This window comes from Anoplolepis gracilipes, chromosome 12 (assembly GCF_047496725.1).
Source record: "Anoplolepis gracilipes chromosome 12, ASM4749672v1, whole genome shotgun sequence".
In the NCBI taxonomy this organism is placed as follows: Eukaryota; Metazoa; Arthropoda; class Insecta; order Hymenoptera; family Formicidae; genus Anoplolepis; species Anoplolepis gracilipes.
The window spans coordinates 11,002,893-11,019,646 of NC_132981.1; the positions used below are offsets into that span (position 1 = coordinate 11,002,893).

At 35.3% G+C, this 16,754-nt stretch overlaps 1 protein-coding gene across 3 annotated transcripts in view; it reads right to left on the bottom strand.

Annotated features, from left to right (window-relative positions):
* The window catches only part of Chi (LIM domain-binding protein 2 Chi), a 74,523-nt gene that overhangs the window by 7,024 nt on the left and 50,745 nt on the right, over window positions 1-16,754 (bottom strand). For 2 of the 3 annotated variants that reach the window (XM_072903392.1, XM_072903391.1), the window contains exon 2: window positions 15,445-15,544. In XM_072903392.1, the coding sequence (XP_072759493.1) occupies window positions 15,445-15,544 (100 nt within the window). The remainder of the gene's footprint in view (window positions 1-15,444; window positions 15,545-16,754) is intronic. The other variant, XM_072903393.1, reaches the window with a different exon arrangement.

Here is a 16,754-nt window from a genome sequence, read left to right on the forward strand (position 1 = left end):
TATATATATAAATATGACAATATATAATTTATATATTTTCAATAACGCGTACACTGATTACTTTTAAATAAATATTTATAATTAGCCTTTTAAATAAATAAATAAGAAACATAAGTGACGAGCCAGATACTGTTAAAGTTCATTATATTTTTACTTTTAAAACGCAGACGATATATTAGATTATATGCAGGCTGTTAGAACAAAATATCTTAACATTAGCATGAATTAAAAACATCCAGTCGTCATATCACTTTTACGATAATGATTATTATACACCTTCTCGTCAATCGATATTATTCATTTATGATAAAAGACTTTGCACAAATATCAAATATAACATTCTCCATATATATTTGCAGAATATATCAATTCAGTAAATAACATGTATAAAAAAATCAATAGAACATGTTTTTCTTTTTGTAGCTTATTTTACTCCGTTGGACGAGTTTTCTAACTTATATGTTCTTTAGATACTAGTTAATGAACAGAATCTAACAATAAGAGTGAATAATATATCTCGGAAATAATACCGTGTTTGCAATTCGATCCATATTTTGGCCATTCTATTCCATTTTACATATTCGATCCGATAATTCTCTCGCCTTGAACAAAACCAACCCTCCGACAGCGCGCAAGAAATTCGCATTCGCATCGTCCTCGCTGCGGGGGAGGATTGTCAAAATTCAATATTATTCCCGCAAAATAAAAATTGATTCTCTCCGTTATAAACTATGTATATATTGCGCGAATGACAAGGAAATAACATAAAACGACATTCATATATATATATATATATATATATATATATATATATATATATGTATATGTATATTTTCAATTCGTCCAAGTTAATAACAGCGAAAATTGCGATGGTCGCGATGCAACGTACGAAAAGTATAGGGACTCGAATTTTATATATTTATACTGACAAAAACGCTCGACAAAGGTACTGCAATACACGTTTTTAATATTAAAAGCATTATTGACAAATTGCATAAAATTTTACGTCGCACTTTGCATTTCACGTGTGCGGCAATCTTCAATCAAGATTAAAGATTTTAGAGAAAGAGGAAGAGAGAAAGAGAGAGAGAGAGAGAGAGAGAGAGAGAGAGAGAGAGAAAGAGAGAGATTATATATGCAACGCCTTTATTATTTTCATTAAAATGAACTCCGATATTATAGCGCACTACAACGTCTATAATATCGCGTTCAAAGCGATCCGACAAAGATCTCTCAATAGGCGACGAGTTAAGGAAAAGGGCGCGGACGTAAATCGCGGCGTGATTTTTTTCATGCGCATTTTTTGCCGCGTCCGTATTAGCGGTAAAGTTAAATGTAATTTGTCCAGGATCGAAAAGAGTGCGGAGGAAAAAAAAAAAAAAAAAAAATGCAAAACTCCACGAATCGAGTCGCCCCGAATGCGCGTCGTAATAACCGGGTGGCGGCGCGACGCCGCGTTTCGACCCGGCTGGGCCGCCGAAAAAATGTCCGGCATCGAGTCGTCCCGAATTCCAGTCCGATTCCGACATACCGGACGCGCGACGAGAAAGAATCCGATGTAATTCCAGCGTGTTACCAGGTGATAGCGCGACATGGCGTTACTCCCAGGACGCGACGATGATGACGACGACGACGACGACGACGACGACGACCACGACGACGACGACGACCACGACCACGACGACGACCACGACGACGACGACGACGACGACGACGACGGCGACGGCGACGGCGACGGTGGCGGTGGCAGTGGCAGTGGCGGCGGCGGCGGCGGCGTCTCGACGTCGACGCCGTATTTTAAACCCGCCGCCGGCGCTCGCGACGAATAAATTTCTTTTCATCGATTCGGCCGCGTCGACCGTTCTCGAGACTGCCCGCGACCGATGCGTTCTTTGCCCCCTCCCCCCCTCCTCTGTCCTCGGGTGACTCCCAAAATTCTCGCCCTTGTCCCCGAATTCTCAGCTGTACACTTTTATTTAATGTTAAGTATATACTTGTACTTATTGCTATTTCATTTATTGTGGATTATCATCTTTAATACTGAAACTCTTTTATATTCACGTCAGATCGATAAAACTCAAAATCAGACAGATTGCATTTAGCGCTAAATACGCAGAGAGAAAAAGCTTCATTTTGTTTTTGGTAAAAAGTTATTAGTTCTCGCTATATAATTTCGCTCTGAGAATAGAAACTAATTTTTATAATTTAGATCGGTTTAAGTTTGAATTCTATATATCTGAAAAATGCGTTCGATGTTAGACGTAAAGTGTGTTATACAAAAATAAATTTACAAAATTATGAAAAAGAGAAAGAAATGATAACGTACAATTGATTAGGCGATATATAAAAGTATGCATATTCAATTGAATTTAGTATTATTTCGAAAAGTATGAAGTTTGGTGAATGAATTTTGGTATATTGCCGTTTACCGTTGCATTTCCATAGTCTGAATAAACGCTGAGAATATTCTCACGTGTTGGCAATATCCGAACACGGTGGAATTATATCAGCTGGAAATCCTAATTTTTTTCAATCCATTCCTCGCGAACTCGACCGGTGAAATCCGTCCCTTTTTCATCCTATCCGTCCATTCTTCACTTTTGTGATTTTTCGCGCGTCCCGACTGGCAGCGCGGACTATACGCCGGGGTTGCCGTCGGTTCTTCGTCGGGACTGTACCACCCCACTGTTGTTAGGGGGGTGTGGGGAGACTAGGGGTGGTATATGATCGTGTATATACGCCGCCGCAAAAGTATTGTCGGCGCGCTCCACCTCTCGATTTTCTCGCGAAAATCCTTTTCGTAGGGAAATCGGTGGGCTAAGTGGCTGCGCGCTATATCGAAAATTTGCAAAAATTCCCCGCTACACGACCATCATTTTTGAAAAATTTCGAACATGCGGTTCACCCGTAGATATATTTGGTAAGATTTCTCTCTGACGCGACGAGCCCGGACAAAACTCTTCCGGCCGATCGGAGTATATACGGCCAGGGGCGGCGGCGCGAGGGACGAACGTGAGGGGGGAGGGAGAGAACGAGGGGATGGGGGGTACAATATGGGTTATCGAGGGGGCCCCACCCCCAGGGGAGAGCAGGGGCCCTCATTTTATTACCCAGGCTCCCATGACGGTTCTCAACCTTGGCCAAACTTGATCCTCTCGCGCGGTAGCTCGCACGTTTCATCTCGCGCCAAAGTTTTGCGTAAACACATATTCGCGCGAGACCGCTGTTCTCTGTACTCACCCGTGGTCTCGCTAGATCGAGAAGGTATCGAACTGCGCGCACGTTTACACCCTTTGAACCTAAGTATGCGAACTCGGGAACGGAAGAACAACCGCGAAAATATTTGCTTCTATTTTTATCCGACGCGAGAATATAGTAGCGTGAGCGAGCGAGGGCGATGTGACGGATGTGCGCGATGGAAAATGTGAAAAGTGTTCGATAACCGTGTAACGGAGGCTTTTGCATTCGATAACGTCATCTCGCGCAACGACGTCACCGCGCCGACACCCGCCGCTCACAGCTCCGAGCTGGAGCGCGCTCCGAACTCGCTCGCTCCCGAGGGATCTCAAGTTTCCTCGCGGAAAAAACCAATTTTTCCCAGAAATTCGCCATTTCTACAGAACATTTCGCCATGTCGTATAATATGCAATGCATTAAAATATTAATAGTGCTTATTAGTTCATAACGGTTATACGCTATACGGTTCATACAGCGGATATTTCAGCTGTACTGAACAATATTTTACAATCCAGATTATTTGCTGAATTTTCTTAAGAGAAAATTTTCAGGAACGATTGCCCCAATTCAGACTTGAAGTTGCAAGGAGAGAAATAAACTACGAAGAAGTCTCTAGGTACTTGGGTAATTTTAAGTTGATTTTACTTTTAGAAATATCTTTTTTTTTTTGTTTAAAATTTTTATTCGAAAAACTAATTTGTAAATTCAAAATTAATATTGAAAAAAACATTGCAAGAAACAATAGTTGTTCGATAGATATTTTTACTTTATATAATACAAGTTTAAATTTGTCAAAAAATCTGTCGATAAAAGATTTCTCGATGCAAACGCAAAACATTTTGTATATGCTGTTTACAACAACATCGCCTGCATCATTCATCTTCTGTATAAATGCATATTCTGATCATATGAGTTTTCATTTTCAATCGTAAATACAGGAAAATCCAAATTAATTTCTCTCTGCTCTCTCATTAAAAGTTACTTGTTCAAATGTAATTATATTTTCACGTAATATTAACAAGCATGATAGCTTTAAAAAAAAGTTTGATACAAAAATTAAGATATATAATATAATATTATAAATATATAAACTTGAGACAACAAATTCCAAATATCAGAAGAGCCGACAAGAGAATCACACATGTATGAAACAATAAAATGGATTTAAATCTCTTTATAAATCTTTTACTTTATAAATCATTAATATGTCATACTTTATAAATCGTTCAAAGTCACAATGCTATTCCAATTACATATTTTATCGTAATTGTGAAATTATCGTGCCTGCGTAACAAGATGCAAAAGTTGCGAATGAAGAAACGGAAGAAAAAAGGACGAGTTGGCACAAAAGAAACGCGTGCGCATGTAGAATCGCATAGCAAGCGTGTAGGAAACACACGAAGGGTAAATGAGGCGCCATCAGTCACAGTCAAAATGCTCCACGTCATAGTCGGGAGTGGATCTCTCTCGCGTACGTCAAAGTCCAATGATGGAAATTAATGTACTTTCTTTCGCTGAGTAACGAATGCCGAAACGGAATGTCCGCAATCACGCGAGAAAAAATTACTGCTCTCTCTCCCTCTCTCTTTCTCTCTCTGATTTTAATTCATCCTGATACGTCGCGAAATAGTCGATGATTAAACTATGCGTGAAAATATTGTTCTGAAAAATCTAAATTACAAGATAGAGAAAAGCATAATGGACAACACGTTTTAAAAACTATTCCGGGTATCATGTTTCTTAAAAAATAATAAAATATATATATATATATATATATATATTACACATATTCCTCGTTTATTCTGTTATATTTTTTTGAAATATTTGAAAATCTATTTAGAACAATTAATTTTATGTTTTTCATCAATATACATTTATCCACATTGATAATAAATTTCTTATTCCAAGTTTGCATGTCCTATGTAAAATGTGAAACTCTAGATCTAGATAAAATATATTTTTACCTTCGCTTGTATAATATAAGATTTCTCTTTCATTTATAAAATATACATTATATTTTATTAATTTTTTAATGTAATAAAGAATCTACAACTGTGCCCGTCGACACAAAATACTTGATATAACTTACAATGAATCAGTATTGGTTGTCATTGAGTGGTGAGAAAAGTTTAATCGCGTAGCCATCTTTATGGCAATATGTAATATTGATATGCGCCCTGACCCTTTGTCAGTCAAAAGATTTATTTGCTGTCTTCTGTTTGTCATCTCTATCTTATAGATTATTTTTAATAGAATCGTGTGAAAACACAGATTTCAGATATTTTAGATTAGTCGCGAACTGATTTCATTCTAATTTAGAAATATATATCACGTGGAATATAGGTACAAATGTCTTTGTAATTTACAATCTCAAAAATAAGGTTCTTTGGCCTTTGGAAGAAGAAAGATGTGACAGATGTAAAACTCAGATATAAAACGTTTGAAGAAAGTCGCAAAACATTTGCAGATTGTTATCGTTTCAAGACGTCGATATATTATATCATAAGATCACAGATATATTGCAATTAATATAGCAACAAGATTAGTTCCAACGGCAAAATTTATGACGATTGAAAATACATAAATATCTCAGATCGTTTCATTTAATTCGATGTGGCATAAAAAATGCACGACTAGACCGCATAATAGGTTTCAATAAACAGTATATAGAAAGTTACGTAGAGAAAATACATAATCGACTCCTGAAAAACTCGTTTTCATATTGGCGACGAACCGGTTAATATAGATATATATAAACTTCTTCTGATATCGTTAATTACCGTTCGATATCCAGATGTGCCTATCTTCGAAGTGTATTGGAACCCGTTTTAAACATTTACATTGTTAGATGGCAAGTTTCGTTTTTTGTCTCACAACTATAGTCATCATCTCCGGTTTTTGTAACGTGTCTTCTTTACGCGTAGTCCATTTTTCTCTCTCGTTTTTTCATTTTTACCCACCGTTACGTATACACTCGCTCGTATCATTCCCGAGACGAGATAATACGTTCCTCTGTCTTTCCTTTATTATCTTCTGTCCTCTTTTTTCCTTCCTCCTACTACCCATAGCTTACTTTTATTTACATTTATCGCCTCGGTTTTACGCAAACTGGTCACTAACGTAACGCAACGCCAAGATCTCGGCCATGTCGGATAAACGTTTATCATTTTATCGCTTCACGGCCTGGTTTACTAGCAAATTAGCTATTATTAATTGATATCCGAAGCGAAGTCCAGAAGATTACCAATTTCATAGTTAGGCTCAAAACTCATTTCTATCATATGATATAAATGGAAAAGTATGAACATTTATCTACTATTTATATACGATGCCGTTTGCAAATATTTCAAAAAATAAAATAAAAAAATGTAGTTGCTATTAGCTACGAGATGCACGAGGATAGCTCGCGTGTATGGTTGATCGGGAAAGGCGGCACGTCGTGCCGCGAAGAAAAGAGAAGAGGCTGGCGGCGACCCCGAGAAAGTATCGAAGAGAAAGCACGTGAAGTTCCGTTCGCTTCGGTTCGTTTCGGTTCTAGAACGCAAAGAGAACGGAGAGAGCACGCGTGTTCGAAGCTGTTTCTTTCTTTTCAGGCCTGACCATCGTCGGAAGTCCCCTTCGATATCTGCCCTCCCGTCCATTAAGACTCTATCGACTTCGTATTGTTACACATTCTCTGCGTAATATTGACTTCGAAGAGGCAAATGCGACGCTCGAAACATTTTAGATAACGCAATCAACGAGGCATAAATGTAAAAAGAGAAAAAATTCTTTCCTGAGAAATTGAGTAGAAAATATATAATTATTTATTGCCGAATTCATTTATTTAAAGATTCGGCAACGTATCTCTCGGCACATTTATTGCGGTTTGCGCTTCGTCTAAATTAATTTCAGCGAATTATGATGCGAAATCTACCACTTTTGTCCATCATGGATCTTGATTTGACATTTCTTTTTTCTTCGCTCTAATTTAAACTGAAACCGAATGCTACTAAATCTAATTTTAATGCAACTTAATAAAACTTACAATTCTATTCTATGTACTAATCGCAGATATCAGTTTATCAATATCACTTTATCTATAGATAATAACGAAATCTTTTATCACAAGATACTTATATACACATTTATCTACTGTTTCGAGAAATAATGAATTCTTTATATCAATTAATCTTAGATTCATGAGAATATATAATAATTATTTTAATATATATTGAAAATACGAAATTTATAGCATACACACACCGACGCTGTACGTGCGCTTTTGTATGCTCAGATATCGAAATTACTTGGTCCCAATTTCCCGAACGACGCATTCTCTATTAAGACATTATGCGCATTTGGTTCTCATTCCTGTCTATTAAATCTCTTTTTCCTAAGATAAAATCGATGTAATATACATCTCGAGATCGGCTTTATCATAGAGATAGTGTTTCCTATTGAACCCGAGTTCCACGGCGTGCTGTGCATACGAAGCTTCTCTAGTAGTAAGTCATTATATCGCTTTGAGGCTTCGTTCCATCCGCTTCTTCCTTCCGTGATTTTATTATTAGATATTCTTACTTCCGAGTCATACTTCGAAACTTGGTTCGTCGTCACCGATCCAGAGCTTCATTCCGATCTTAATATAATCCAGCGAATGGAAAACGCATGAAAATTCCTCGAGATTCGACCTCGCGAATACGAAATTTTAATTTAATTCGTTCGATCGATCGATCGCGCGATTTTTCGTGACGTAAAACTTTTTTTTTTTCCCCACCACACATAACACGGCTAAAACTTTATTCGTAACTAAAACTATTATGTACGGCTCACATGACTATTTCCGCGTTCTTGACTATTCAAATTCGAATTAACGCGACGCGGATGCGTTAATTCCAATCTGAACCATCGTCGCAACCACCCGCCGTATCTGCAGCCCTTCATAGTAATGTGCCACATTCTATTCGATTGTACTATAAGCTTCTTTCAAGCTTAGATCCTGTCGATTCGAAGCAGCACGTTTGGAAATCGATTTAGTTCTAACCGATGACGAATAGAAACGGAGAGAGGGAAGATAGAGCCAAAATCTTCCTCTTACGTACTATCGCATTTATCCGGAACAGTAGATTCATTCACTTTGATTCAAATTTCATCGATCTCGTACATATTCGCTTCCTTTCTGCAGATTTCTTAGTCTTTCCTCGAATACTTCTATTGTATTTTATTGCTATTGTCTCTGTCGTTGATGATGCTCTTCTTTGCTTTAAATGCGGCCTGTTATCGAACTTTTTAATTAAGATTATCATCAATAACATGTACATACATTGAACATATTGTACGCAAAATAAATTTCAAATATCACGATAATTGTCGAAATCTATATTGAAAAATACATTTTAAAAATATCTTTTTTGACGAAAATTTAAAGTTGCCATGTCTTCTTTGCACGTGCAATGTATTTCGCAACTTCTCCGTATGTATTTAACTTTCTTGGCAAGTGAGTTTCAAATGAAATTTCCGTTAAAGTAAAGTCGACTTGAGATTCACCAATACTTTGAAATTAGAACATCAAGACTCGCAAGTTTAAAGTCCAGTTACCAGGTAACATGGTTTAGCGTTCGCTTTGGTTAAAATCAACGATGTGAGCTTCGATTTTTTTTTCCTCCCTTGTTCACATCATATGTAGGATTACAAAGAACTATATATCTGAATAAAAGCAAGTAATCGCGTTAAGCTAGGCTTAGTTCAATTCTGATTGTTACTGTGATTTGAACTAAATATTTGACTCGATCGCGCGATTTCGCCAGACTGCTAGATTAACGGAGATGCTTTTCTCCGTGAAAACGAACAGAGAAAAATGTAAATTTCTTAGGCGCGTAATTCGCGACAATGAATCGTATAAAAGTGGTCGTTCTCTCTGTTTTTGACTATACTCGTTACTTTTTTTTTCTATACATGTCATCTTAATCTTTTTCATCGTTTTGTTCTCGGCAGCTTTCTCGCATTCGACTAAATCACTCCTTTTCTTTTCTCTCTCTCTCTCTCTCTCTCTCTCTCTCTCTCTCTCTCTCTCTCTCTCTCTCTTTGCTTTTCTCTTTCGCTCCTCTTCGTCTTCGTCTAGGTAACTCCCGCTGTAGGTAGGTAGAACTACGCCAAACTTTGTAGTAACGGTACACTTAGCAGCTCTCCAACCATCTCTCTTTCTCTCTTTCTCTCTGCTCTTTCTACCGACCGCAGCACAAAGATCTGCCACGAATAGTATTTCGAGAATCGCTAGCAATCCTCTTACGGCATTGAAATTAATATTTCTCTTCTGTCTGTCCGACTATCAAAGATAATATCCAAAAATAATCTATAATACTACACGCGCCTATGATTATAATAATATAATTTTATCTTTATTATTAATATTATATTATTAGTATTTTATGGCGTATTTATAATATGTTATTATTATTAGTATACTACGCATACAGTTCAGCCTTGGGGTCAATACGGCCGAGTTAAAGTCAAGTGTTGAATCAGCACCGATTCGTTTCGTAAGCGATTCAAGACAAACTGTCAATGATCCCTTGACTCGATGACATTTTACGCGCCACCGATCACTGATTAAATTAAAATGCATGAAATTTTATCTGCGCATATTTTGCGATGTACTAATTACATATGGGTAAGCATCGAATAGCAATAGAGAGACTTGAAACTACCAGCAAAGCAAAATAGTTTGTTTACTATGCAAGTTACATGTTGCATCGTGGTGCTTCGCATCATGTAAATTTCCTTATTTATAGATAAAATATGCGGTTTGCATATTCCATATTTTGCGATTTTTTTTTATTTTTTCGTATCAAAATGTCATTCGTCTTCTATTCCTTCTTTGTCTGTCATTTATCGTTTTATTTTGTTTTTTTTTTTTTTTTTTTTATTTAATAAAAGGAATTTTCGCGTAAAGTACAACAATTTTAAATAATCTTTAACGCAGCGTTTTTTTTTCTTTCTATTCTTACTTCCTACTTCTTCACTTTTTCATTCTTTATTTAACCTCCATCAATCATTCGTAGATATATTTCTACGTATTCAGTGGAGTAACGGTTACAGTGCATATATTTAATCATTGATTTAATTTTGATATAATTAACTAATAATTATTTGCTATATTTGTAGATATATATATATATATATGTATTTTTTTACGTCTTAACATTTACAAAGCACACTAAATATTTGTCATTTTTCAATTGTATTAGATTTTAATCGCTTAATTATTAATTTATTGCTCATTATTAAAAATCGAAAAGTGGTTAATAGCGACTCGACTGGAATATTCTTTTACGTATAACAAGATGTTTTTCTGCGGCGGTGTTAGCACGGACCTGACGGAAGTAGCGGAAGAAACGGCGGTGAACCTTGCAAACGCATGCTGACAACGCACGAGATGCGACGATAGCGCGAGGAAAGATGATTTATGACCGTGGGACACGCCATGTCGTTTGCTAAACTTCGCGAACGGCTACGCGGACGTGTGCGTGGGTATGTGCGTGTATGCGCGTGTCCACGTGCGCGGGGGAGTAGAGAGTGGACGAAAAACATGAAGAGCAGGGAGAGAACGAGGCGAAATGGAGAGCAGCGAGCAAACTAGAGTAGAATTTATTTCGTGTTCTAGAGAGAAAGCGTAGTAAGCTCTCTCTGAACACTATACATGATATATGAGACTCTATATATATATATATATATATATATATATATATATATATATATATACACGACATATAGTAAATACAAAGAAAAATCTACAAAAACAGAAAAAATAGATAACTACACGTAATACAAGAGAATAAAATGAAAAAAGTGAGTCGTAATCAAATAGCGAATTAAGAATATCGAATTATATAAATCAACTGCGTACAAAAATAAAATAGTTACACAGAGAATAAATTGGAATCCAATTTTTATTAACACATGTAAGTGTGTATATATTATTTATAAATTTAAGTTAAAAGAAAAAAATTTTGCCGAAAATTGCGATATTGAATTAAAATTGAAAGAAAAATGAAATTTTTACATAAGTACATGCAGATCGTTTGCGTGCGATCGAGATGGAAGGAGAAAGAGGAAGATGGTGGACTATTATGATGTTCGAAAGGATTGTAACATTGAAATTTGGATCGCTGCCTTGCAAGGTTCCACGCCTCGTTAGCTCGGACGACTTTACGCGACCGCGTTTAAAAGCGCGCCTTGTATACACGCACCTGTCACCGTGATACGCGCAGGGTTAAACGTACTACGCATGATCCGCGTGCACGGTCATTATAACTGCAGTTTACGAGGCTGTTCGTCGAGATCGCATGCTGAATCAAACGCAAAAAGGCCGCGATATTTCCGAGAAATTCATACATATTTATTTGTCCTTTTGGCTTTATATTTTACATGCTTGCTGAAAATCAAAAGAGTTATACCCTTTGTTTATTTTATTAAATTTAACTGCAAAACATTTTTTAACGCATTAATAAATTTTTTTGAAATATTTTTACGGCAAAATTTGCTCTAGTTTCCGTGTTTTAACATTCTGTTGTCAGCTATATTTTCCTACAATTTTTTCCGGCAGCGCGCATTTAATCGCAGTCTCCTGTTTAACAATTAAACAACACATTTACTGTAGAAACAATCGATATCGTTGCACGTTTGAGATTGCATAGAACTTGCAATTTTGTCGCGGCGTAATGGCGCTTCAGTTACATCGCTGCGATGAAAGGGCGTTTTTACACTACTCATTCGAAGCTACCGCCGACGCGATTCATAAAATAAAACTGGAGCCACGCGAGTATCAGGTGTCTTATCGTCACCATGCTACGACATTAAAAAGCGACATAAATGCGCACCTGTAAGTGGGCGTGTTAAATTTCTTTGCGTTCATTTTATTTTAATCGCTACACGACACTACAATTTCATCGAAAATCACCATTTTCACGCATGCGCTAATCGTGATAGTAAATGCAAATTTTTTTTAACAAAAAGTTTATTTTATTTATGTTTCGTTTATTTCATTAAATCAATTGAAGCGCATGATTATTTCGTTCCATTTGTTAAACGCTGTCGAATCGCCCCCAAATTTTAACCATTGATTGCATAATCTTGCGATAAAATCATTCAAGTAAAGATCAGTATTTGGTTTTGTAAATATAAAAAAAGAAAAGAAAGAATAATCACGGCAAATCATTCATGTCAGCACGCAAAAATTTGGGTCATTTGCAGGATTCATAAATACGCAGAACAGCCTGTATGTATGCATAAGTAAAAGCAATTGCAATATGTCGGTTCGATTCGACCTTTTCTTTCTCTCGTTGCAACAATCGATGCGGTTTACATTATATATATATATATATATATATATATATATATATATATATATATACACATATATACATGCATATATTGATACGTGCACTCTCTCACTCTTTCGTATATATGCTTGTACCAGTGAAATATAATTTGCACACGCCCAATCCTATGCGCGAGAATAACCACAAAAAGATAAAAACAAAATTTCCCGAGCTTTGGCGTTTACCGACATGATTGTTGTGGTATACAAATAAATTTAGAAAAACACAAGTATTTTTTTGATTACAATATTTCAAAAATATCGAAAAAATTTTTTGCCCCCTTCTTCTAGAATTTTATATATTACTTAAACATAATAAAAGATGCATGAAAAAGATTGTGCAATTTTTTTTTTTTCGTAGAACGTACAATTTATGATTTCGCGAAACTAATGATATTAGAAAATGTCAAAAGATAATAATATAAGATAAAAACATCGACATATATTAATTATCTTGCTGCAATAATAATACCTACAGTATTTATGGTTTGAAAGTAATTCAAAAATAATTCATAAATAATTCAAAAAAGTAAGAAAAAAAAACATCGCACAAATATTCGTCGCGAAAATGTGTTCGAAATCTGTTTGAAAACTTGTTCGTATAAGTAGTAAGTATGCGGAAAGATTTTCCGCGTTGGCACGTATACTTCTCGCTAGAAGTGTTGACAGCCCGCTGTTTCTTCGCCTCTTGCTCCTTCTATGCGATACTAACGTGCGACAGAAACCGAAGAATTATTAGGACCGCTTATCGAGACCTCCCAGGGAAGAAGACCGGTTGTCCATCCGAAGATTAATGAACAGTGTACTAGAAGCGGAGGCTCATTAGAACGCATTAACTTGGAGCACATTCGTTTTTTTTTCTCGCGCTACTCTACCCCGATGACATATTGACCACTACTCGGCACAAAATATCAACCTCGAAAAAAATATAACTGTTATTGCCTGCCGTAAATTGCACATCGTTGGCAGGCAATAATCTTTTCGACAGACTGTCTTATAAATACGTACACATATGCAAATAGTTACAAAATTATTGATTTTAATGACTTGTATTTAGAATCAGAATTCTAAATCATATCCTTTGTTTTATTAAAAAATGTAAAAACAAGTGTAGAAAATTATTCTCTAATCCAATTTTCAAATCTATTGTAAAGTATTGCGTGTAAAATTTTTTAAAATTTTATTTTAAACTATCTTTTCTATTTTAAATATTACTCATATTATAACTTTTAAAAGCTGAATTCAATTAAAGACTGTTATTATAAGTCACATGTGTGTGTATTGATTTTTAATTATACCACTCTAGAAAACTTAATAAAAAATCATTAAATAAATGAATCAATTAAATAATCATTTTAACTACAATTTATTATTAATTTTTAATTTTCAAATATTACAAGTCAGCTATGACACACGATGAAAGTAATACATAAGAATGCAGCATTTTGTGCAAAATCCCTGCTTAACTATCGATAGTCTGCACGACATGTGTGCATGCAACAATAATGGTTTCCCTGGATCATATCTTATCATTATTATCGTGGATCACTCAGAAGAGGCTGGTTTATCTGGCAGTGGTATATGGATTGCAGATAATTTTATAATATAGCAAAACTGAAAGTATGTAATTTTAAAGGAAAAGAGCCTGTATATAAATACAGGCTCTTATAACATATAAATTAAATAGCGTAAATAGCTTATCACTCCCGCGTTTTATTGCCGACAAAAGAATTATAAAATTTACAATAATCAAAACGCTGCCCTTTTTTGATTTATTAATTTTTCTATATATTATGTTTTCTTTTACAAGTAAAGTCGTAAAACATTCCGAGAAAGAAAGTTCCCAACTTTTGTGGAAAATATTTTTATTTATTAATATATGTAAAATTATATTATTTATTAACAATCCAATTTAAGAATTATCAATTAAAACATTGTTAAAATTATGATTTATAAAATCCAAAATATACATATGTATACATTAAATATTATTAAAAAATATATTATTTAGATATAATACGTAATATTACGAGTTTTCCAGCGAAATCACGATAATTACAATGTTGAGTTAAAAGTTCGATACACAATCTTGAAATTAAAAATTAAGATATGCTAATACAAGGTAAAAGTGATTTTTATCTGTGTGTGTATTCTTTACATAGAGACGATAGAGAAACACAAAAATTGACGATGGCTTATGATCTAAGCTTGTTTTATGTATAAACTTTTCTGTGCGCGTAACACAGCCAACAGAAACAAATAAAAATTGTAAAACAATTTAACGTATACGATTAAACAAAACGGTGGGCAATATAACTTTTATCAAAATAACGATATCTCGAATTGCGATAAATAGCGTATTCGATTAAGCATACCACCGTAAATTCCGTCGAGCTGACTATTTTGGTTACCGCAAATATTTTTTTATCGTTTCAAAGAGATATTTATTTTTCCTGATTTCACTGAAAAAAAGATATTCCCTTTATTCACGGGATAATCGGAGAATTGATAAAATCATTGTGTAATTGTAGTTTATTAAGAATTAGTAATATTTCGACGAGTGATGAGAAGAGCTTCACGCAATTTATAACTCAGAATAATATGAACTCCGACACCTCCAATTATCTCCAATTAATTCGATTCTTTCAAGAGAATATGAATTTTACTATTGAAACTGATTTGGTCTAAAATGATAATACGAAACATATCGAGCGATGAATTCGCGTAGACGAAGACGAGGATTTCAATTACATTGGGCGAATGAGAAGGATCGACAAAGGATGATTAGGATTCGTCAGTCGTACATATGTAAAAGAAAAGAGAAATGAATTCGTAAGCGTACTCACCTCGGCGCGCTGCGATAACCTCTTGTTCAGCTCGTGGAGCCTGTAGTCCGGCTGGCTGTAGCCATAGGCTGGAGTATGCCTCCTGGGGACAGGCAACGATCTGTCAGATCAGACCGATCGGTCAATGTTAGGTGTGCTATGTACAGCGTGTATTCTCGCGTGTGTGCGCCAATGTTTCATGCATACAACAACACCAGCGATCATTGCGTTGCATCGAGCCCCCTCGTCGAGCCGCTCGCGAATTTTCGTAAGGTATCCCAAGGGATACCGATTGGCTACCTGACTCTCTCGAGCACGAACGCGCAAAATGTCCTCAGACATGGCACAGATTTGCGAAATGTAGCCTACGAGACTTTCACCACATTGTGCCGTTTTCCATTTTTTTTTTTTTTTTTTTTTTTTTTTTTTTTTTTTTACGCACCATTACAAAAGCGAGGATTTGTAAACGGCACAGTGTTAAAGGGCTCGATGCAACGTCTACTTTCTAATGCAGTTTATCGAAAAAGAACTTTGAAAAATTAACTGAAATTATGTTCCTCAATATTAAGATTAATTTTTTTCAAGTCCTAAAAAAGATAGCCGAGATTACTATTACAGTTAATTTTTCATTTGTGTAATTTTAATAAGTATTGATTTAAACGCTGTAAAAGTTTCTTAACTAACACATCACTGTTTACGTGAATATATCTATATGAGATTGACACTCTTGAGTTTTCTTAATAATGTAAATGTCAATTCTCCAGTGGAGATTTGTTATAATTTTAGCAAGCTCAGATTTCGCTGCTATAGACACGCGAAAATTACTTCTTATATATGATGTAACTCGTACTTTTTTCAGAAAGTTCAGCACATTTCCTTACAGAGAAGCGAAATGTAACGAGCGCTATCAATACTAAACCGAAAGAGAAACGCTAAGTCACGACAATTGCTGTTGTCTCGCCATGAAATGAATAATTAAAATGTCATTAACCTTTTTTTTTCTTATCGCGAATACGAAACATTGGCCAAGAATAATCCTAAGACAAGTATTATTTTCCTCTTCCCTTTTTTATTGCACCGTATTTCATTGCCTTTTTTCACGGCATCGCATTAATTAATCCCCAACATATTCTAATATCTTACAAAAAATTATATAATTAAAAATATCTGAATAATTAAAGTATCGAGATATTATTATTGTTAATTAACATTTTATTATATATTATAATAATACATTATAATAATACATATTTATTATAATAATACCTTGAAATTTTGAATTTAGGATACTGTCGCGTGCTCATGTGTATATTATGTGAGCATGTTCCATA